Source organism: Lissotriton helveticus, chromosome 1_1, assembly GCF_964261635.1.
Source record: "Lissotriton helveticus chromosome 1_1, aLisHel1.1, whole genome shotgun sequence".
Classification (NCBI taxonomy): Eukaryota; Metazoa; Chordata; class Amphibia; order Caudata; family Salamandridae; genus Lissotriton; species Lissotriton helveticus.
In genome coordinates, this window is record NC_136057.1 from 1,837,950,927 (window position 1) to 1,837,975,903 (window position 24,977).

The 24,977-nt window shown below is 42.7% G+C and overlaps 1 protein-coding gene across 1 annotated transcript in view; it reads left to right on the top strand.

Moving 5' to 3' along the window:
• ABCD3 (ATP binding cassette subfamily D member 3) overlaps positions 1–24,977 on the top strand; it is a 344,077-nt gene that overhangs the window by 105,582 nt on the left and 213,518 nt on the right. The window contains exon 5 of the mRNA XM_078641238.1: positions 14,385–14,454. Coding sequence (XP_078497364.1) covers positions 14,385–14,454 — 70 coding nt within the window. The remainder of the gene's footprint in view (positions 1–14,384; positions 14,455–24,977) is intronic.

The following is a 24,977-nucleotide window of genomic DNA, read 5'->3' on the forward strand; positions in this document are numbered from 1 at the left end:
GTACATTAATAATATCAGCAACTGTTAAATTGCTCCCTAAAACGTCTTAAGCTTTTATTCAAATGCAAAACCTTTCTTAGATGCTGTTGAAAGGGTGAGAGACACTTGGGTGGTGATTCCACTGCCCGTTGTGGGCACTCTGCCTGCTGTATGTGGTGATCCCCTAGACTTTCAAGCTAAGGGTGCCAAAAATATTTAGTAGTTTAAAGAAGTTGTCTGAGGTAGACAGTGCCCCAAAGGACTGACAATTTGGCTCTTCCACTCTTTGAGGTAGACCTGCCCTTTAGGCTTTTTATCTTATTTTATCCCTAAATCATTTTACTGAACTGATTCACCCAAATGCAAGAGATCCCTATTGCAATATTTTCAGTTTCAGTTCCCTTGAAGGAAAACGATTCGTCCTTCCAACAAGATCATTAACTCCTACCAGCATCTGATGCAATGATCCCGTTCTGCGAAAATGTTAACATTTTCCTGTTGAGTCCTTTCTTTGTTTGGGATTACCGTTCTCTTGATTGTGTGACTGGTATGGCAATTGGCCGCACCTTTCAGTCAAGCCTCTATCGGCTCTTTCTCTTGTAGCGGGAAACCGAGTGTTTCAATAGGTGTTCTATGGATTTTAGCTTCTTTACCCACTGACATGTTAACAATGCTTGCAGAGTCTACTGTCTTTTGTGAAGGAGTCTCTTTGTTATATGGATTACAAAGTGAAGAAAAAGAAGACCTTCATTGTTGTGACAAAATGTGAAAATAAGGTAGGGCGAAACTATCTAAATTGGAGAAAAAAAGCATGCCCTGAATGTTGAACTTGTTGTGTCCTACTGGACACAGTCTAGTGTTTTACCAGCTACTCCCACGCGGGCTAGTCTTTACCACCACCACACACCCATCGAACACGGGCTTCACTGGTCAGGTGACCTTGCCAATAAGAGTCCAAGTGCATGTGCTCGTGGACAGTTCTGAGCACCATATACTCAGGTGTCCGTGTCACACTTAATCACAAAGTATGTGGGCCTGGAACCCGCCACTCTACAGAACTAATCTACAGAGCAGAAAAAGCTACCCATTTACAAAGATGCCAAGGTTGCAGAAAGCATCGAGTTGAACAGTGGCCCATAGAAGACAACATTTCAGAAAGCGGAAATAGCAGTGGAGAAATGTATCTTCAGTTTGGGTGGACTGAGATTCGAAAAACGTTTATACAATTGCTTCCAGATCGTGCCGGAGATCACAGAACTGTCAACTTGCACACAGGACGTTTTAGGCCTGCTAACTGTACACCATATGCATATGTGATGACATGCACCCTATATTTTTGCAGCATTCTTCTGACAACTGCGAGTACAAATTAATTTAAAGGGGTGACATTTCTATTTCAGGCACACCCTACCTACTGGGTTTGGATAAGGATTCCTACGACAAGTATTGGAAAGAGTATGCTGTCTTTTGAGTGACAATGATTGAATAAATAGATTGCTTCAAAATAATGTTGAACAAAAAATAGATAGTTTGCACATGGCTTCTTAGTTTTAGAATTTGAAGTTTTCCCGAAAATCTCAAGCAAGAGCGTGTTTCCATCTATTGAATAATAATACTATTGAGAAGAAGGTTAACATTATTTAATCAAAAAAGATAATGGGTTACTTTTGTAATGGTGTATGGACTGGCAAGAGAAGGGAGCAAGAAAAGACTGAAGTTAAGTGAAAGAAAAATAGAAGCTGTTAGGGTTGCAAAGGTAGTAAAAAGACTGAGCATTATTTGCAAGGTCAAGAAGGTAATATTGCTGTACATCTGAAAATATTTTGAAGGATACAGTTATGCTCCTGGAGAACTTGGTTTGCTCCATAAATAAATATACAGATCTTCATACCAAAATTGCAGTTGGATCTTGGATGATGAACCTATTCTGCAAAAAACGAGTAAATTATGTCAGCATGGCTATTCATACGTGTTGAATCAACCGGCAATTTTGAAGAAATAAAGTGGTTAACGTTGTCTTTTGAATTCCTATATAATTTATAAAAAGAGGGTTGTGAAAAACTGCAGTAGTGCTGTAACTCTAAAAGAATGTTTGCCGCCAGACCCAGTTTCGGTTCACTGGTTAGATTAAAAGAATTCAATGAACACCATCATTTTTGATTGAAATCTGTCCGATTGAAAAGGCGCCTACAAGATCAAAGCTAAACCGTGTATACCCTATTTCTGCCAACCACCACGACCTCCTTATTAACTAGTACAAAAATACGAAGTTTGGAATTCCACGTAATGTTCAAGGTTTGTGATTCTCAGTTTCTAAGTTACTGCAAAATCATTTCAAAGAATGAATGTAATGGTTCAGTAGCGCAGTGTTTTTTAGATCACTTGATAAAGAGGAATTGAGTTCCCAGGAAAAACCTTGGAGGAAGGTGGTGGCCTGCTGAAGAGGGCATTGGATGACCGCGTATAGTGTCTGTGCAACAATGCTAACATCCTGATGGAACTTGATTCTTTAGATTTGCCTTAATCTTAACACAATTCAAAGTTTAGTTTCAAACTTCCCTGACCCATTTTTGCAAGCAGTTATGCATTTACTAATCTCTCCTGTTTCGTTCTGCTGATTTCCTGTCTCAGGGCTCATGTGTTTTTAGCACTACCAAATGGGTGGGTTGTAGTGTATTCATCTTTGGGCTTGTTGTGTCCAGCACCGTAGTACTGATTTAGCACTGCTGCACACATTGGCCTGTGCTGCTGGCCACCTGGAATCACCCTTCAGAGTGCTGTCAGCAGTTGGTCATCCGTGACTGCCTAACTGCCATAGCACTCTGCTGTATCTGTTCTGTCGTGCACTCCTTTTTGGAACATCCACCCACCCATCAGAGAAATGGTGAAAGGAAAAGAGCCTCTGATCCTTGGAAGAAGAACTGCAAAGCAGAGGGCGGGTATTGCGATGGCAGTGATTAAATATATTCTCTGGATTAAGACGCTGGGACTTTTGTTAGTCCAAAAGGAGTCCATATACTGCACTTCATTGAGCTCCACGTGTAGCTAAGAGAGCCTTGACAAGAGTAGTAGTAAGAGATGATATATTACTGTAGCTTGGCCTTGCTGAGATGAGCACGCCGAGCTGTGTACCAATTATTTCATAATAGCCTTCATTGTAGGAGTCTGAATATTGAATTGTGCTCAATGTTCTTATTTTTCACAGTGGAATCATAAGCAGAGATACGACCTTGTTCAAGAAATATTTCTTTCAATATATAGCAGTCATTCCTGTGGTAATTAACTCGACGAAATAACAGCATGTATATTAGAGCTTGGCTTGTGCACTCTGATTTGATGTGTGCTTTACTAAAATAATTTACTTATGTGCTGCTGTTTCATGTAGGGTGACCAACTGGCATTGGTGCAAATTCAGGACAGTGAGTATGAAAATTCAGGACAAAGGGTCAAAATTCAGGACAAAAATTCAGGACAGGAGGTAAAAATTCAGGACAAAACTTCAGGACAATTGGATACGTTTTCCAGACACATCAGAGGTCGCGCAATGGTATATAAGTAAGCCCAGCCATATCCAAACATATTCAACCATTTGCAAACCTATCCGTCATGTATCCTTCCATCTATCATTTCACTCACCCATCCTTTCATCCATCCTTTCTCTCATCCATCCATTATCCATCCATCCACCCTCTTACCCTATCCATCTGTACACTCATCCATCCAACCATTTACCCTTTCACCCATCCAGCCATCCTTAACCGTACTCATCCATCCACCCAGTCACTCATTCTTCCACCCATCCACCCTTTCAGTCATCCATCATCCTCCCTCTCTCCATCGACCCTTTCACTTAGCAATCCTTCCTTCCACCCACCCACCCATCCATCTACTCAGTCACTCATGAATCCATCCATTGACCCTATCACTCATCCATCCTTTCATCCATTTATCCTTTCACTCCTTCACTCGTCTATTCATCCTTTAGTCCATCTACACTCCCTTTCACTCATCCATCCTTACATCCACCCTTTCACTCATCTGTCCATCCATTCAGTCTTGCACTTATCAATTCATCAATCCATCCATCATTTCACTCATCCATCCACCCACTCATCCACATTTTTACTCATCCATCCTTTCACTCATCAATCCACCCAGTCACTCATCCACATTTGTACTCATCCATCCTTTCACTCGTCCATCCACCCTTTTACCCATCCAGCTACCCTTCCACCCATACATCCAGCCATTTACCTTTTCTGTCTTCCATCCTTCCACTCACTCATCAATCCATCCATCCTCTCTCATTATCCATCTATTCAATCTTTCATTCATTCATTCACCCTTTCACTAATTCATCCACCCATCCCTTCACTTACTCACTCGCCCACTTTTTCATATTAATTTTGAGCTGAGCCTTTTTGTGCCGCAGGAGCCATTCCTAGACTGGGACAGAAGCCACCCAGGGCAGCGACTGGATCCACCACAGGTCGAGGGGGAGGGGGAGGGACAGGAGCCATCACTGGGGGGAGGGGGGCAGGAGGGGGACCAGGATCCACCAGGGTGGGCACAGGGGGTGGGCATGCGGTATTCTAGTATCATCTTGGTCTCTTCCAGGGTGGGGTAGGGCTCCTCACCCCCTCCTGGACAAGACAATGAGAAGTCAGTCTCTCTTTCCAAAATGTTACTTTTGCCCCCCTCCCCCCACACTGATGTACAGTACTTAAAGGAGATACTCCGAGAGAACTGAATTAACTGATTATCCTCCTTACTTTGTCAATCAGTGTGGGTGCGATTGTGCCATTTCTTTATTTTATTACATTAAAGACTGCATGTTTGAAGAATCGAGGTTTATAATTTAGTGACAGTAATTAAGCTCTGTGCTGTGAAGAGAACCACGTGCTGCCTCGGTGTAATCCAGACCAGTTGTAGGGTGTTTGGGGCCCTGGGCAGAAAGGGAATGTCTCACACCAATTGCAGATACAAGACGCATTCAGGGCTATTTGCATCTGAACAGATGCCCCTGCTCCTGAAGCTGCAGCCCCTCCCTCTCAGTCACCTTCAAGCACCTCTTAACAGCTCATCAAGGGCTGGAGGTGTGAGGGGTGGGGGCTGCAGCTTCAAGAGCAGGGGCATCTATTCAGATGCAAAGAGCCCTGAATGCGTCATGTCAAGTAAAGAAGCGAGGTGGGTGGAAGCTGTGCTGGCTTTAAGGAGGTGCGACCGTGCCTGGTTAAAATTACGGACAAATGGTGTCCGTTAAAGAATCCTTCACGGACAACGGACAGACGGCCGAAATTACGGACTGTCCGTGAAATTTACGGACGGTTGGTCACCCTAGTTTCATGGCTTTTCGCAGACTTTAAATTATGATTTTTTTCGATCTAAAAAACAGTGCACACTTGCAAGGCCTCCCAGGGTACGTTTTAAGATAAATTGTACACAAAATAAAGCCCCTGTAAGGTAACTGAGGAAGGGAGAGGGGTATGTTGAAGAGCGGAGTGAGGGGTTTAGCTTCTCAAAATGGAAAATATTTATATTTCCCTTTAAAAAAATTAGCTTTTGTTGTACGAAATTGGAGCCATACCTTGAAAGGACCTACAGCTGTCCTGGCGATAGAGATTCAATGCCAGTAACCCTCCAGGGAATGGTATTTGTGAGCTTAATGAGATTGCTCTTTTGGAAAGAGTTAAGCATTCAAAATCATGGCCCAGTCTGAGATGGTCCGATTTAATTCTAACCAATGACCTTTTCCTATTCCTTTGCATACATGCCTGCATGGAGGCTGCTCTGTAACTTCTTAAAGTGCATGGCTGGTTATTGTACCCAAAGGTTGCAACTTAATACCTATTAAGAAGGAAATTGTTTAGAGAAATTGAACTGGAAACAAATTTCAAACTATTCCAGAGTCTTTGTACAATTCATATTGGATTAAAAGTCCTACATGGACTTTTTTCTTTTCATTAGAGGCCTCATCTGTTTTCATAGACTACATTGGGAGCTGAACATGAGGGCATTCTTGACCATGTCAAAGCATCCTCATGTTGCAGACCGTACTCAGGTCAAAGAAACCTTTGGCAAATGACACTGTGGCTGCTTACAGGTGGCTCATTTTTGTAGGAATTATGCACTGATGTTAAAATTCCCCGACAAACTCCACAGTGCATATACAAAGATGTTCGCTATGGAACCTTTGATGTTTGCAACCTACTTGGGGTCAGGTGGTAGACCATTCATTCTAAACATGTGGCCAAAAAAACTTTAAGATTTAGTTCATATGTTAGCACGTTGTTCGAAATTGGATCTCTCTTTGGCAGAGGTATGCACCCTATCCCAGTAGAGACCACAATCCTAGTCACTGAGCAGTCATGCTTATCTAAGGTGGCAATGTGTAAAGTATTTGTGCAACACACACCGTAGCACAAGGATATGCCACAAAAAGACTCCACATCGGTTTAGAAAAATTGAGAATATTTGTATGAGAAAGTAAAGACCAAAACGACAAAAATCCAATAAGTAGAACCGGAGTAATGAATTTTTAAAGAATAAACCAAAAATAGTGCTTAGAGGTCAATAGTACTAAAAGGTTATGTGAGATTGTGCTAGACTGTGGTAACTCCAAAGTTCATTACAACCCCTGTGGAGGGCAGGCTGGCTACAGGACTCACGCAGGTCTTGCTGAGAATACCTTTAGTAAATCAAAGCGTTGACATCGACGGAAGCCTCGAAGCGAGGAGTAGAGGAGATGCTGCATCTATACCTTGGATGGAGGCGAAGCATCTGCACCGATCCCCGCTGTTGAAGGCTTCATCGGCCAACCCCTTTGTGATCAAGGCGATGCTTCATCTTTGAGCCTCGCAGTCCGGCTATGAGCCTTGCCATGTAGAGACGTTGTAGGAGCTGCACAGTGACGTTGAAGGAGATGTGCCGTTTATAATCGGCGTAAAAGTAGCAATGCATCTTTTTTTTTTTTTTATCAAAACAGCTGCCGAACCCAATTCGAAGGCCCAGTACTGGATTGGCACCTCTGGCAAGGGAGGACTCCCAGATGGCACAGTCCAGCAGCACCTATGTTGCGGAACAGTCTATGATGGCTAGCAATCCCTTGGAGTCACTCTGGGCTCACATGAGATGGGTCCGGTCTTTGTCCTAATGATGGCAGAGATCAGCAGGGCAGCTCGGCGATGCAGAAAGTAGTTCTTCGTAGCAGCAGTCTGCCAAAGTGGCATTCCTTGTAGCACAGTAGTCTTTACCCTGGCAGAGTACCCAAATGTGCCATTGTAGCGGGGGTAACTTCAAAGCAATCCCTTGAAGTGCACACATCCCCTTACAATGTCATTTTGTCTTTTTACCAATTGTTTCTTATAGCCTGGAAAATGGTGTCTAGTTTTTTTTTTCTTTTATTGCAGTTAGAGGTTTTTGTCAAGTGAGCGGTCTGACATCTTGCCCCTTTTTGTTTCACAATGATTGTCTTGTTTTTTTCTAACACGCAACATTTAAACATCTTGTAAATGAATAGTACAGGTATTTCAAAATATATCCGGAAGTATGAAAACCCTTTTTGTAATTCAGACGTGTGGTGCAAACAAAGATTTACATGGGAGCAGAACAAATCAGAAAACTTTACTTGGTGATGTGCAAATGATAAATATTTACAGAAACTCTGTTTCCAAACATACACTATATAGTTTTTTCAGTAAAACCACATGTCCGTGAGAAATATTGTTGACATTTCAATGGAAAATGTCCTGATTGTGAATAAGTGTGCTACCACTTCATGGCTCGGGTATGTATTTAGGGAAAGTAATCGTTTTGAAACAGTCCTGCCCCCGCCCTGATGACAATGCGGTGAATGAAATAAGGGGCAAGTCAGTGGTCATGTGTATCCTATATGTGGCTAGATTTGTATTCTATATGGAGCAAAAGTTTAGTATAATAAATCAAACAAAATTAATAAAGAAGAAAATGGCGACTCAGTGAATTAAAATATTGCAGATGATCAGATCATTTGAAAGCAGTTTACGACTCAAGCGCATTATTAGGTCGAGTAGATTATTTGTCACTAGACCTTTCGGTGTGGTAACATCTTTTAATAATTTCTTTAGGCCTGCTTTGTGAGAGACACATGACACTGCCTATTCAGGTGTAAGTTTCAGCTCCCCCTCCCTCTTCCTGCCCAGGTAAAGCCATCAGAATGTAGACGAATGCAGAGGAGTTCTCTGTCACACCCACCGTTCCTGTGTTTGTTGCGGTCTAGAGGGAATTCACAAAGTGTATCTGTCACCCATCCCAGACGTGTATTTGAGACCGGGATGCAAGGCACATATAACCATGAGAGCAGAGAAATGCTCACTTTCTAAAAGTGACATTTCTAAAATAGTAACCAACTTTACCATTAAAGAGGATTTATCATTGTCATTACAAAGATATGAAACCTGATGCAGTTACACCTTTCTAATCCGGAATTGCAGCTTAAGTGTTTTAAGGAATTCCCAGTGCTAGCCTATGAAAAATAGGCTAGAACTGGTTTCTTATGTGTGTAACGAACATTTTTAGCATTAGACTGAAGGTGACACGTGGGAGTCGATGTGGAGCTCTCTTATAGAATCCTGTACAAGTGATATATTGATATATATATATATATTGTACAGGTAAGACATTGAGGCCCCTGTCTCCAAAAACTGCATAGGCCTGGAGAGTCTTCTGAATGGCAGGTAAGCAGCTTACGTCTTACAAAGCATTGGGTCTCGGAGTTTCCATGCAGCACAGTGGTCTTGAAAAGGTGTGGATTTACCCCTTTGAATGCAAATAATCTGACAGCACCCTATGTCCAACTTGGGTGCGGTTTCAGCTTCTCATAGTGTGCACCTGCCATCATATTCATTCATGTGCCTCTTTTGATGAAAGCAATCACATTCAATTCAAATTTGAACCTCAGGGTTACTTCATACCCGTTTTAAATAAGCTAGTGTTAGAGTTAAACCCCAAACCATCTCTTCAGTTCCAGTACTTCATCGTACACTATGTATTTTTAAGATGTCTTGGGTAATGTCTCCCTTTAGGTGTGGGGCACTTTAATTTGCATATGCTAAATTATTTAGCTTGCCACAATTGAGTTGAGAGGCCCTTCGGTGAACAGTCTGATTTATACAATGGCCATGATTACTGCATGACTTGCTGTAGTCAACCATGTCATCACACCTCCACTCCTTAGGTGTGGTTCGGTTTGCCACCCACATCTGGGCATGAGACTACGTTACTGTTGCAATGGTTCTTGGACAGACCTCATTGATTAAAATTGTTTACTTTGTGGTTGCCATTGTGTTAACAAGATCAATGTTGAAAATCGATCACATACTACGCTCCCTCAGAACCTGTTTGATTAGTAGCCGAGAACATCACCCTTGGATGGTGGGGTCTTTCGTTTCCTCATGGAGGAGAGGCTACAAAAGCTTGGGTAAAAAATAATATACGGAAAGCCTCAGACTGTATAAGGGTACATTGTTGGAAACTAAAAAGGAGTTCTTTGCAGAACAAATCTTTCAGTCCAAATCGAATTCCAGAGAACTCTTCAGAACCATTTCTAAACTAGCGGCCCCCATGGCCTCCATGAGCCAAAGCAGTCCTGAACTCTGTGAAAAATTGTCCAACTTCTTCCAACAAAAAGTGAAATCCATCTTTTCCTCATTTACCCTAGATCACAGGGGGTTAAGGGTGATGCCACAGAAAGAAGAATTTATTATAATAATAATAATACAGAGTTTTATAAAGCGCGAACAGCTACCTCACGAGGAGGTGTCCCGGCGCTATAGCAACAGTGTTGTGCCCGTTTAGGTAGAGAGCTGGAGTCTAACGTGGTGCCTACCGTGGTGAGGCAAACAGCCAGGTTTTCAGTAATCGCTTGAAACATGCTTCGGATGGAGCCTGTTGGAGAGCAGGGGGTAGCGAGTTCCATAGTGCCGCCACATTGGCCGAGAAGGTGCGTCCACCTAACCTGGCTCTTTTTGCTCTAGGGGCTGTAATGCGTACACTGTTGTTGGATCTAAGGGACCGGGCTTGGGTGTATCTTGGTAGTCTAGCTTTCAGGTAATTTGGGCAGTTGCCGAACAGAGATCTAAAAGCCAGGGTGAGTGCTTTAAATTTTATTCTGCTTGCCACTGGTAACCAGTGAAGGGAAAGGAGATGCGGAGAGATAGAGTGTTTGTAAGGAATCCTCATTAAAAGTCTCGCAGCCGCATTTTGGACCATTTGGAGTTGTCGTATAAGATACTTTGGTAAGCCCAGATACAAGCCATTGGCGTAATCCAGCCTTGAAGTAACTGTGTCATGGATTACAGTTTTTCGGCAGCTAGTTGGTAAAAATCGGAGAATCTTGCGGAGATTTCTCAATTTGCTCATGCAGCAACCTGCCACTTGCTGGATGTGTGAAGCAAATGACAGCTTGTCGTCCCACCGGACTCCAAGATTTCTTGCTGAGTGGCTGGGCGAGGGGGCGTGTCCCATCTCTGCCGGCCACCATAGTTCAGATGGTGGAGGGGGGCTTTTTCCGAAAAAGATCACCTCTGTCTTGCTGGCATTGAGTTTTAGTTTATTGGTGTTCATCCAGCAGGCCACGTCTTGTAGGCACCCCTTCAGACTCGGAAAGGATATCTCTGACACCTCTGAATATGGGAACACCAGCTGGGTGTCATCGGCGTATGAAATTGCCTTGATCCCCCAGTTGGCAATTAGCGTGAAGAGTGGAGCAAGGTAAACATTAAATAGGAGTGGGCTCAAGGCCGAACCCTGGGGGACACCACAGCTGAGGGTTTTTGGAGAAGAGGAGACATTCTTAAGAGCCACCTTCTGAGTCCTTTGAGTCAGGTATGATTGTATCCACTCCAAAGCCTGGCTCTGGATGCCTAGCTTCGCCAGTCGCAGCAGCAGAATATTGTGGTCGACCGTATCAAAGGCGGCCGACAGATCCAGGAGCACCAATATAGCTGAGTCTCCCGAATCCATCGACCACCTCACTGACTCGGCCACCTCAATTAGTGCGGTTTCAGTGCTAAAGCCGGGTCTAAAGCCTGATTGTGTCTCGTGTAATATTTTGTTTTGCTCAATAAATTGATTCAATTGGCGCTGGATAACTTTCTCAAGCATTTTGCCTGGTGCTGCCAGGAGGGAGATCGGGCGAAGATTGTTGAGGTCCTTGGGGTCCCCATTTGGTTTTTTCTTTAAGGGGAGTAGAGTAGCATGTTTCCAGATATTCGGGAATGTCCCCGAAGAGATGGATGAATTCCATATATGCTGAATAGTGGGGGCCACGAAGTCGGCTATGCGACTCCAAAGTTTGGGAGGGCATGGGTCGTCCGGCGAGCCCGATTTGCATCGGCTGAGTTCTAGCTTAACTGTACTCCGGTCTATCGGAGCAAATTGTGTCAAGATAGCGCGGTCCGATGTAGTGCCAGCTAGATCGTTTTTTTCCGTGATCTTCTCTGGGCCAAAGGACTCATAGACTTTCTTTATTTTAGAGTCAAAGAAGTCAGAGATGCTATTACAGAATGAGACCGATGGGAGGACATCCCTCTCAACACTCATAGGTTTAAAGAAAGACTGTACTATTTTGAAAGTTTCCCTACTTGGGTGTTCAGCTTGCTGAATAGAGTTCGCATAGAACTGTTTTTTTGCTTTTCTAATAGCTCTATGCAATTTTTTGGATGCTTCCTTATAGTAAGTCTTCTGTAGACGTTCGTAGTTTTTCCTCCATAAGCGCTCCAGTTTTTTGCAATCTGATGTTTGTAGTCTAAGCTCCTGAGAGAACCAGGGAGCAGATGGAGAGTCTCGTTTAGATGTAGCGGCTGTCGCCGGGGCAATATATGTTACCATATTGCCAATCCAGTCATTGAGTAGTCGGGCATCCGTCTCCACATTGGATAATTTCTCCCTGTTAGGGACACCCGACTCGATTTAAGCTTCTAAATTCCGTTCGATCCGGGTCGCCGTCGATCCATGTTCAGCATTGGTTTTGAAACAAATCCCAGAAGTCATAGGATCGCCCTTACACCACTGTTTAACGCCATATTTACAAGAGGAAAATTTCCCAGAAACTGGAAGGCCTCTATACTCCCCCCCCCCCCCCCCCCCATTAAAAAAATCAACCCTTGACCCCAGTAATCCAAACAAATACAGGCCAATTTCAAGAATTCAACTTCCTTAAAAAATAATTGAAAAGGCCATGAATTTCCAGCTCAGTACATTTCTGCGGACTAATAATCTACTCGACCCATCTCAATATGGGTTTAGAGCAGAACACCGCACCGAGTTCACCCTAATTAAATCAACCGAGGAAGTGAGGGAGGCCTTGGATAGTGGAGGAAAGGCAATTCTGATATTGTTAGACTTATCAGCAGCCTTTGACACAGTCCATCATGAAGAGCTGATGGATCGGCTGTCGGAAGCAGGGGTACTAGGAGATCAGATCCCATGACTTTAATATTACCTCCTACACAGACAGGCAGGGTGGGGGGGGGCAGATGTATCCTCACCTGCACCGCTAAGGCCTGGAATGAGCTCCTGTTCCATTTGAGGAAGTCAGCCGATCTCCTCACCTTCAGGAAAGGGCTTGAAAACATGGGTTTTCTCACAGTAACCCCCTCAGTACTGACAAGCAGCAGGCATGCTTAGCGCCAGGACACCCAAGGGTAACTGTGCGCTTTAAAAGTTCAAATACCAGAACATGTCAGAGCTCACTGAGAGTGGGGAGCCACTGAATTACTTTGAAAGTTTTCTGTTGATCACCCTCATACAGATAGGGTGATGTGGAAAAGAAATACACTCATGCAGATCACCGAAGAAGGTTTTTAGAATCATCTTCTGCTCAACAAGTGCATATGATTTCTTGATGACCAGTTGGTGCTATCACCTGCATATAAAATCATAAACTTATCCGTTTGATCTCAAACATTCAGGTGTGTGGTAACACCTCATTCCTAGGCCAAAATAGATCTGTGGTGGTCTCCGAATTGTTGGTGCTCACCATTATATAGCTATTTTCATGATATACCAAGTTCTTTATCCCATAGTTGGAAAGATTATTTACATAAGGAAGAAGTTACCTGCGACTGTACCTCACAGCAACTCCTGGATGCACCTCAATCGTTGAATGCATTGTCAATTCCTCTACGTCCGCACATTCTAGTGGAAAATTTGAGACCATCTATCTGACGGGTTAAGCTTTGCCGAAAGTAAACATGCAACAGTAACACCTATCAAAACACATCATTAATTCTAGGTCTGTGGTGCAATTCAAGAGCTGTGCATAAACAAATGCCTTCAAACATGTTTAGCAGCTTTGCAAGAGTGTTTCTCCAGAATATTTTCTTGTGCAATGTGAAATACATGTAGTTCGACTGATTGGTTACAAATGTGTTTTCACCCCTAAGAGAACTTTTTCGAATAAGACTTTTTTTTATTTTTTATAAATGACAAATTGAAATGTATATTATTTGTCTTTTGAGGTTATATTCATCTACTTTTAGGACATTGTAAGGAATAGATTAGGGTCAGATAAGTCATAATGTGTAAATCAGTAAAGTTTTAAATATTTTAAGGAAATGCTTTCTGCTAACATCCCTGTAAGTGTGCCACCATTGAGAAGAGTACCTTGAATTTCCCAGTACTCTGGTTATTGCTCAACTTTTCAACACTTTTACTTCCGCTGCCTTTGTTGCTGTGGTCTTACTCGACAATGAGAGTAGTGTGATAGCTATGCATCTGCTCATACCTGCTTCTAAGAATTTAAAGAATTTCTACATTATGTTTCAACACAATTCATTTGTAAATTTAATTGAAACCATATTCCTGAACTGAAAATCACATCCCCCGCCAGTGTTAATGAGGTAAAACAAACCAATATCCTTTGCTGACTGCCAGGGGCTCCTGGAGAGGTGAAATGTGTCCTTAATGGTTTGTGAATTATGATCCTGGCATGGCATGCTAAACACCTCACCATCCTTCAGTAAATGAGATCCATTGCCTCAAAAAGGTTCTAGCCTTGCCTCTGCCATTTTAGTAGAAATGTATCAATTAGTGCATCACTTGGAATTTTACCATTCTATTTATACTGACCAATAATAATGATGTATAAACTTGAAAATGCCAGTGAGATGCCACCACTTCCATAGTCCCTCACAGCGTTGTTTTAAAACCATAGACCTTGTTATTATTTGATTTCAAACATTGCAAGCTGTTTTTGCAGAAATTGATGTTTACTACTTAAAATTAAATAAATGTTAAACGTTCCATGAGCTGGTGATATAACATGTATTCCTTGTTTGGAAGTTACGGTCTGCATTTGTGAAAACATTTTGGAGATGGCTTGCAGCATTGCTTTGTTGCTAATGTTTTGTGCATGTGGTTTGCAGTGCTATCATTGGTCGCAGCCGGAAAGATTTTACGAGATACTTATTCAACTTCATCGCAGCCATGCCAGTTGTAAGTGCTTCTATTATGTCTTTTGTGACTGTTAATAATGTGTTTGGGTTTTGCAAAATCCTCTATTCCATACCCGGTTAACTTGTGTGGACTGCCACTTAATCACTACTGGAAACCAGGGGCCCCACTGAATCATTATTGATTTCCACTGACACGTTTTGAGTCCTTACTGGAAGCAGGCAACCCCAGCCTAAGTGTGTTTGATGATTTGAACCTCAAAACAATACACAAAAGCAAATACACAAATTATGACGTATTTTATTCGACCCACAAGCAAATTTAAATAATTTTTGTGGGAAGTTTTTCTAAATAAAGTGAAGACTTCTAATCCTGGCCCCTTGATATACCACAGTAAAACAATTGTTGTCCATAAATTTTCATTTTTGATTTGTGTTTTTAGATCATTAGAGGAGTAATTTAGCTTGGGTAGACATTTCTGATCCAGGTCGAATTTTTCTGGATGACATTTTTTAAAATGGCAGATGTGTTGCAGTGATGTAATATTTCAGGAACCGTGAGACCTATATACTTCATTTTGGTGACAAAACATAGGTCAAGTAGTCATCGAGAGACAGAAAATAACCCCTCAGAGCAAATCTTACTCCATTTTACAAAATGGTGGCTATAATAGAGGGAAAAAAGCCACATATAGAAATGAAACCAATAATAATGCTTTTAAATCCTTTTATGTATACACCAAACATTGTTTGTAATCGGAATATGAAAAAAAATTAGTGTTGATCACTCCTGTTTAAGGCACATTTTCATAGTTCACTTAATTTTTTTCAGCAGTTGCTCGTGGTACATTTGCAGAATGTTGAACATTTTGAGAAGAGCATATCGGCAGGGACATCTTTTTATAGCATAGGTTTTGAAGTACAAGTATGTGAAAGTTCTCTTTGTAGATGCTTTAAAAATGTTGTAGGTTTGAGCACCCCATGAATATCTTCCGAACCAAATTCACACTGATCTTTCTCTTCATATGCTTGATCCAAAACATTTACACATCTTCTGATAAAGTAGAACGCTCTTTTACTGTGTCCACGCACAGAGTATGATGTCGGTGGAAGGTCACTTAACTAGGCTGATCTCTTGAACTCACTGCACCGAAGATCGTCAAATGTGACTATCTGAACTCGTTTTCCACACATGCAAAAGGTTTTTTCTACGTCTTTAAAGTCAAGTTCTTGTCCTGTCTCAGCAATTCATTTTGAATATATCTCTGCAGGCACCAACTCTTGATTGACAATCATTCAACTTGCAATAATTGAAAATTCAGTGTTCACTGCAGCATAATCAATGTTTTGGCGAGTTAACATCTCCAAGTTCATCTTTTTCGATGTTGACTAGAATTTATCAAGTTTACAGGTATAGGTGTTGAATTTTTGATGCAGGCAAGGTCAGTTGTTACACTTGTAGACCTTTGTCTGATTCTCTCACATTCTTTGAAAGATAGTTCAAAATAACTGTCAAAAACAATGTGCAGTTCTTGCAAGGTCAACACTGACTGATATTTGTTGAACCGGCTGAACGACCTCTCCGAAGTTTTCCATGGATGAAATCTTGACTATTCGCAATTGTGACATAAAGTCCACAACAACAGTAGTTTTCAAATGAGGACACCTTTTTGATTTGAAATTCTTTAGGTGGATTTTTTCTCCAATCGCTTGTACAGGTTTATGCTTCACTGGTTTGGTTGCAGCTTTTCCATCAAATATTATGTTTGGAAGAAGATCATGTGACAGAATGTCTTTGATAAATGCACCCCTTTCTTTTGCTACATCCATCTCTCTATGTGCTTACGAAAGTTGTTTTTGTGTAACCTGTTTTGTAATGGCTAGTTGGACAAAACTCTTGCTATGGCAATTAAAGCATGGAAGTTAACTTTAGCGACTATGTCCAATAGCTGTTTTTCTTTCGATACAAATCTCTCCTGCTTCAGTTCTTCATATAGTTTTGTTCCAGAACATCTAGTAGACTTGTCTTTTATATCGATATCCACATATTGTTTGGTCACAAAGTTGTCTTTCCACAGCCTATGTGTTTTCAAAGGGTTTTCCTTGCTTCTGCATGAAATGAAGAATGCTGTCAGCATGTTTATTAAAACATGCCCCTCTCTTTCCTACAAGTTCGTGGTGAGGATCAGTTTCACAATGGTCCATTAATTTAGAATTTGTCATCTCTCTGAAAACATTGAAAATAGAAAGGACGTCATGGTAAAGTGGCTGCAATTGAGCAACGCATTCACTTTTATGTGTCTGGCCAACAATTCCCGTAGAACTTTTCTGTGATCTCTGAATTGTCTTTTCAAGCTTCATATCAGGAGCCACAGCATTGAATCTCCCCTCTGTCTTTCACCACAAAATGTCTTGGGATTAATTTTCTGTGGAGGTATGGGTTTTCCACCTCTAGCTTCTAAACGCTTTCCAAATACCTGCTCCCATATCTCAGGTAGTTTAGGCAATCGAATTCGCGAGACACAATAATCAGTGATTCGACAGTCTTCACATGCAGCTCCCAAACAGCATGTACCAAGTTTTTCTTCACATTCTTTGACCAACTCTACAAATTAGTTTTTCAGGTTATCTGATTTTAAACTGAGTGTATTGAACTTTGCCTGGCTTTACATCATGTATTATGAATGAAGTTCAGTCTGTGCCTTAATCACTTCTGAGATAAGATATGCAAAACCTAATTTGTCATTCTTGTTCCAGAAAGCATTCAAACGCTGTGTTTCTGTATGGCACGCGTACCTATTAACTAACGAACATAATGAGTTCCATTCAATACTGGCTGGACCGTTTTTGCTTCCAAAGTTTTCAGCCTCAATAAGTGCAATCGTCTAGAGAACGCTTCCTGCACACTGCAATGCAACTGTTAGCACGTGGAAAACGCCTATCTTTGGATAAACATCAAATTGTACAGGATTGTTCATAAAATGGTCGGCTACAATACTGAAGACACCTTCAATGCAGAAATTTGTCAGGATAGGCTGGTCTTCAAGCTGAGCACACACATTTTGGAATTTTTTAGAGCTATGTATACTGTTGTGTAGTTTGTGACTGGAGATGGTATACTGGTTAAAACCCAACCTTTTTCAGCGGGACGGTATTCTGGAAGATCGGAGCTTATAGTGATTTTGCACACATTGGCAAGGGAATTGGGTTATGTTTGCAGCTATGTTTGTTTATTCCAACACATCTTGTTTTCCAGTAGTTACTTCATTGGCACAGTCTTGAAAAAGCACCATGGCAGTATCATGTGTTCTGAATGCTCCAGGCAAGGAAGAGCTGTCTTCAAGATCAAAATTATCAAGGGCTGCAATTGTAAATCCTTTCCTGGTAAAGGGACTTGAAGTGATGTGCTTTCGGATTCACAAAATTTTACAGCATGAGCTGCTACCAAGGCCCTGCTCTGTACTAGGTCATTATAACTTGTTGTAAAACCAATCCTATTCATGAATATGATTAGCTCTCTACGTTCGTGTTTGTCCTAGATTGTGTGGGCAGTTGTCATGTGTAGTAGAGCTTTCCTTTTGCTGTGGTGTAAATCATAAAACATGATTTGGAAAAGACAATACATTTGCACAGCATAAGCCTGTCTGTTCATGGGATTGTCTTCCACTTCTTCACTTATATCTTCAAAGCCATCATCCACGTTGTCGGCGTCTGTTCCAAACTCGAACTTTAGTTTGTAACAGTTGTGCTTTGCTTATATTAAACAATGATGTAAAAAATGTTAAGACCAATCGGGCATTCTTTTTGACTCTCATGATTTGCAGAGCTCTGAGGCATCACAACGTCTGTCATTAAGTCCAAAATCTAAATCTTTCAGATTCTTTCCTAAAATGTTTCCAGCTGATTTTACTGCATCCTATGATCTTATTTTGGCAGCAAGAACTTCAGGAATCAAATCTGATGAGAACACCATAAGTGGCTCATTCTTCTTGTTAGACTGACAAAAATGAATTCTGTCAGTGTACATTCTCGCCAGAAAAAACTTAATTTCATTATTATGGATCAATATATTTTCATCAATGTTGACCATTATTTGTCTGATCTCACGGAGTGTGAACCCGTAGCCAGCACTCAAGAGTCCCTTTAAAACGTAATTTGCTCACTGAAGGCTAGCAGTTACGTTGCTGCTGAGATCTCATTGTACATTCATAGTTTCAAATGTATGCAGGCATGCCATTCGGGTAGGCATACAAATCCGCTGCAAATGCATTCACCTTGCTGTTTGGATCAGCTCCTCGGCTGAAAACTCCTCTTAGGAAAAAATTAGCTGCAAATAAAAATGTTTCCCTTTGAGACTCACATACTCTGTACTTTGTTCTTTCGTCAATCCCTTTGACCCTTGTTCTGGCTAAACCACAGATAACACATTGAAGATCCTCTAGTTTTTGGAGGTGGACCAGCCGTAGCCATCGATCCTTTGAGTGGATGGGCATTAGGTTTGGTTCTCGTCGCTTCGTCAGAAAACACTGCTTCTTGTTAGGATTTTTTGGACAACTTTTTCCCTTTGAATGCGAATTGTAGCACTTGCTGTTACAATGATAAAATATTTGATCCTCTTCACCCATCAGTTTCAACCTTTTGTGAACTTTGTCTTGCTGTATTTCTGAAATATCTCTAACTCTCCTGTCGAGCCACAGTCTGTTAGCTTTTCTTTCTGATTAGTTTGGCATAGGACACCTTTTTCTTTGAATGAGTCCTTCGATTTTGTAGTTAGCAACACTTTTCAGGAGGTAAACATCCTCTGCTACTACCTACTTAGCTCATGTTTACGAATTTGGATCAATAGAAAACCTGAAGTTATAAACAATATTAAAATAAATTACAAATATGATGGCTAAAACATCATTATAGGGCCACCATTTTGGAAAATGGTAGAAGGGTTGCTCTGAGGATTTATTTGCTGTCTCTATAAGATTACTTGACTCCCAAAACCTATGTTTTGACACCAAAATTAAGTATATAGGTCTCATGGTTTCTGAAATATGACATCATCACTGCAACACATCCGCCGTTTTTAAAAAGGTGTCCAGAAAAGTTCTGCCAAATTAACAATGTTTACCCAAGCTAAATTAATTCTATAATGATACAAATACACAAATCAAAAATCAAAATCTCTGTAAAAAATGTTTTATTTTTTTATATTAAGGGGCCAGGACTATCATCCTACATACTATAGTTTGTTGGATGCACTTGCAATGCTCCCATAAGTTAATCTGAGGATACTATTACGATGCGGGTCGGAGCCATTCTTAGCATATCGTAATCGCCTATTTGGAATAATTTCCGACCAACCAATTTTGATGGAGTCAGTTGGAAATGATTCCAAACAGGAGTACCGAATGGCTTCCGGTCCGCCGTTCGGAAGGCCTTAAGTAATCCCTCAGCCCGCTCTTTCCGGCCAGGGGATTGCGATGGCAGCTTCCCACTGCCTTTCTGTGCCGGCCTTGCCGACACAGAAAGGCATTGGAAATCTGCCTTTGGTGGCCCCCAGCAGGGCCCCCATGGGTACAAGGCCGCCAAATGGCAGCCTAGGGGGCACTTATGGTTCCCCCTGATGATTCTTCACCCGGTGGCAGGCACATTGAGGTTCCTGCCACAGGGTGCTCGGATTAACTTTACCTCTGCTCTTTACCACAAGAGTATGCATTCTGTTTGAAATGCATGCTCTCATGGTAAAGAATAGGATTGCGACCGAACAGGGTTTGGTTGCATCCTAATTCCTAGGCGGGAACCGACAACAGGAGATTGTTCGGTTCCAGTTCCAAACTGATGTCGGAAGGACTCCAGTCATTGGAATCGGGCCTTGGGGGTCTATTATAATGGCGGGCGATCTGCCCGCCATTATTCACCGCCCACCTCCTGTTACCCCTCGCCATATTTGTATGGTGGGAAGGACCCCGGCGGACGGAAAGACCGTCTGCCGGTTTTACGACGGTCAAACAGGTGACCAAGCAGAAAGGGTGCTTGATATGGTGGTGGTGTCTGCAAGACACCGCCATCAATATCAAGATGCAGGCGGTGACGTGCCTCTCCATGGCAGTGTTGCCGCCATGGAAAGGCATGTGGAGTCTGCATGTGGGGGTCCGTTGCAGGCCCCGGGATGCAGGGGGGTGGGGGGGTGCATATGGGGGAGTACCTATTGTGACCCCCTGCATTTGCATGCACAACGTGGCAGGCACAGCACGGTGCCTGCCACGTTGTGCATGCAAATGCACAAATGCCTTTTTTACATTGCGGTGATTGCTGCTGAATGCACCGCCCGCCGCAATGTAAAAAAATTGAGATGTGCCCGCCAGTGCGGGCGGTCCCATTTGCAGATACGATGGCGGGCTGACTTTGTCCGCCTGCCATCGTAATAGACCCCTTCGTTTTTGACCCCCAATTTCTAATTGCTTCACTTCTTAAAAATTAAAATTTTACATTTTGCTTCTGTTGTTAAATGCACTTCATTCGTTAATATTATTTAATTTTCTAAGCGGCCGCGGACCCCAAGGATTCCTTGAGCACATTTTAAGAACTGCCCTATTGTATTGTTATAAATCTATTTTGGAATTTATCAGAAATGCTCCACAGGTTAGATGAGATTCTTACCTGTTTTGTACGCCGTCCTATGCCCTCTTCAGTGGTGTTAAAAAAAATAGAGCTCTTTGGAAGTGCTCAGGATGGGACTATGTGGAGTGGTCTGCCTTCCTAAAAAAACATATTAAATTGTTCTGTGAGAGAAATGTAAATGTTTTCAGTGCTCCTGCAACAGTCCTTCACTAGTCCCTCCAACTCACACGGCACCATCGTTTGTCACACAATATTGGCTCCCATCACACGGTCACCTGGTGAGGTGCTGCTATCAGTGTGCTCGCAGTGAGATGAAACTGTTTCAGAGAGCAGGTTGCCCCAGTATTGGAACTTTCATAGATTCTCATGCTTTGTATCATTCCCCCATCGTCAGCCTGGGAGCCTCGGTAAATAGAAAATACCATAGCAGTATGTACAGAAGAGAAAGAAAGGCCTAGGCCTCCTCTCAGTTTGCAGCATATCTACCTCTTTTTGTAAAAGAGACCAAAATTTTGCAACAACCAATCCGATTAGCCTCACCCCATAGAACCCACATGAGAGAGCCTCAGAGCCTCAGATTTTCTACCGCACGTTGTGCTAAGGGAGTCTCCACTAAGCTCTGCTCAGATTTCTCTTCAACTTTTGGATTTCAACTGTATTCTCTTCAGGATTCTGTTTTCCCCTTTTTTCATCATCATACATGGAGAAAAAAGGCCTTTTTAGAGCTTGTGCTACCTGTTGTAAAAGGAGGCGTTTAGATGAATGACCCTCATAAGATGGCATTTATTGCCTGTATCCGGACCACAAGTTCTAGGTAAGATAAACATAAGGGTCCGTGAGGGCCATCTTTAACCTGGTTCCAGAAGCTAAAATCTAGAACAGATCCAGTTTCTAGTATGACAGTGATGAGGCCTCGTCGGCTGCGTCTTCGGGAAGATCTTAGAAGGAATACGATCTCACCCGGTTTCTTGTGAGCAGCGCACTCAAAACGCCTTCAAAAGACCTCCCATGGGTCTGAGAGGCGCAGTTCAACTAAATCTCCTCAATGAGGTGTAAAGGAGAGGATGGGACTTGCAAAGGAAATTCGTCAAAAAGCCTCTAAAAAGACCTCCTGGGGGTCTGACGGGCGCAGTCCACCTGAATCTCCTCACCGAGGTGTAAAGGAGAGGAAGGGACTTATAACAGGAGAAACTGGTGTGAGGAAGTCTAGCTTGTCGACGACTATGGCAGTGTCGTCGACGACACTGTCGACGACGATGGCGGCGTCGACGACGATGGCGGCGTCGACGACGATGGCGGCGTCGACGACGATGGCGGCGTCGACGACGATGGCGGCGTCGACGACGATGGCGGCGTCGATGGCGATGTAGACAACACCGTCTACGACGATATCTACATCGTCTACGACAACCGTCAACAACCGTGTCGACGGATATAAAATTTTTTTTTTTTTAAACTTCTGTCAGGGAGAACAGCCTGTGACAGAAGGGCATGATGATGTAGTTACAGTGCGAGATGATGAATATGATTTATCTGATGAAGACCAGAATGTGGAACTTATCCAAAATCCTGATGCAGAATAGGACGAGTATGTTATCCCAGATCCGGCTTCACCATCCCCAGACCTTGTGCATTCGCCTCCAGCTGACATAGGGGGTTTCCATAATCTTATGGAAAGAGCATCTAAAAGATTTGGCCTTTCTGTTCCTGTGGTAAAATCAGACTGTTTCCTCTACAATTTTAAAGAACCTTTCAAAAAATCTGTTTGTTCCATTCCCATAGTAGAGCATGTTTAGAATGAAGGCAAGAAGGTGATGCAGTCTCCAGCTACTGTAACTCCGGTTCTACCGCGTCTGGAGAAAAAATATAAGGCACCGGAGGACAGTCCAGCCTGTCTTATTGGTCAACCTAGACCGGACTCTGTTTTTTCTCAGGTGACCCAAAGAAAATCAAGAAACCCGACGGCACCCCTGACTGCACCGCCAGACAGAGAGGGCAGGCGTGGAGACAATGTAGGCAAGAGGTTTTCCTCTATGTCTAGCCTCCTTGTTAGGGCCTCGAACGCACTGGCAATTTTGGGACGATATGATCGCCAAATGTGGTGCGATCTCTCTCCTTTCATTGATCAGCTTCCACGGAGTGCCAAAGCGGAAACAAGAAAGATCCTGGATGAAGGTGAATGATCTTCATCTGAGATTATAGATTGTGCAATGGACATTGCTACAACGGCTTTTCGTGCCTTGGCAGGTTCAGCGATCCTGAGGTGTCAAGGTTGGCTGAGATGTAACTCGTTTTGCCTGAAGGTGCAGAATAAAATTCTGGATCTGCCTTTCGATGGAGATATGCTGTTTGACAAGCATATAGATGATGCTTTACAGGACATTAAAAAAGGATACCGAGACGGCAAGATCTTTGGGCACACTTCAATATCGAAAAGTACCTTTCCGGGGTGCAAGAGGAAAAGGTTTCTCTAAATATGGGGGAGGTTATCAACATTGCTACTCCTCCTATTCACAATCCTCTCAATCATTCAAGCCTCAGTACTCTCAAAGGCAAAATCAATCGACGTCTTTTGTAGACAAGGACGTCAAGGGAGAGATACTTCTAAACGGCAATAGCGGCTACCTGGCTCTGCATACTGGTCCTTCACCCCTTTTAACACCGATGGGGGGCAGGTTTACACATTTTCTCGATTGCTGGAAGATCATAACAACAGATCGGTGGGTTCTGAATATCGTTCAATTTGGCCATACACTAGAACTCCAAAACCTTCCACCTCCCAGAGCTCCTCGCGCCACAGCATCAAAACACCTGCATCTTCTCCGTCTCAGAATTTGTCAACTGCTCACCAAGGGAGCGATAGAGCCTGTGCCACTTTCTCAAAGAGGAAGTGGGTTCTATTCCAGTTTTTCTTTTTTTTTTTTTTCCACATCCACAAGGCGGAAGAAAATTGGCGCCCAATCTTTGATCTGAGAAAGCTCAACACCTATCTCATAAAACTCTCTTTTCGAATGGTCTCTCTTCAAGACGTCTTACGTTTTCTAAATCCAGGGGATTATATGGCACTCTGGATCTCCAGGACTCATATTTCCACGTTCCAATCCACCCAGCTCACAGAAAATATTTACGTCTCACAGTAGCTAAGAGCCACTTTCAGTTCAAAGTACTGCCGTTCGGGCTCAGATCTGCTCATATTCACAAGGGTGTTGGCCCAGGTAGCAACATTCCTAAGGAAACAATCACGGGAAGTTTTTCCCTTACTTAGACGATTGGTTGATAAAAGCGCCATCTTCTCAAGCATCGACAAGGGCAGTCGAAAGTTACATCCAACTTTTCAATCACCTGGGTCTGCATCTCAACAAGGAAAAATCAGGCTTTATTCCATCCAGTTCCTGGGCTCTATTCGGGATACAAGAAGCTGCAAGGTTTTTCCTTCGGAAGAAGGACATAAAAAGCTAATCTGCTCTGCCAACCATTTACAAAAGAGACGATCCCTGTCAGTTCGTCTATACAAGTCTTTCCTAGGATCGATCTCATCTGGCATACCATTAGTTCCGCATTGCAGACTTCGAATGCGCCTCTTGCAAGAACTGAACATGCAAGGGCGCCAAGTGGAAGGTTCTTTCGAGGACAAGATAAAGGTCACTCCTCTCATGAGAAAAGCAGCAGGCTGGTGGGCTATTAAGGAGAATATCTCGAGAGGTCTCTTTCAGAATGGCTCCATCCCCTCTGATTTTAACCGCAGACTCCTCAATGGAAGGGAGGGGCGCTGTCTTACAGGACCTCCAAGTGAGCAGTCGCTGGAACGCAGAAAAGCATTTTCTTCATATCAATCTCTTAGATCTCATAGCGATTCGCCTAGCCTTGCAGGCCGAAAGTTCAAGACGCAACCGTGCTGGTCAGGACGGACAACACAACAGCCATGCATTACATAACCAAGCAGGGAGGTACAAG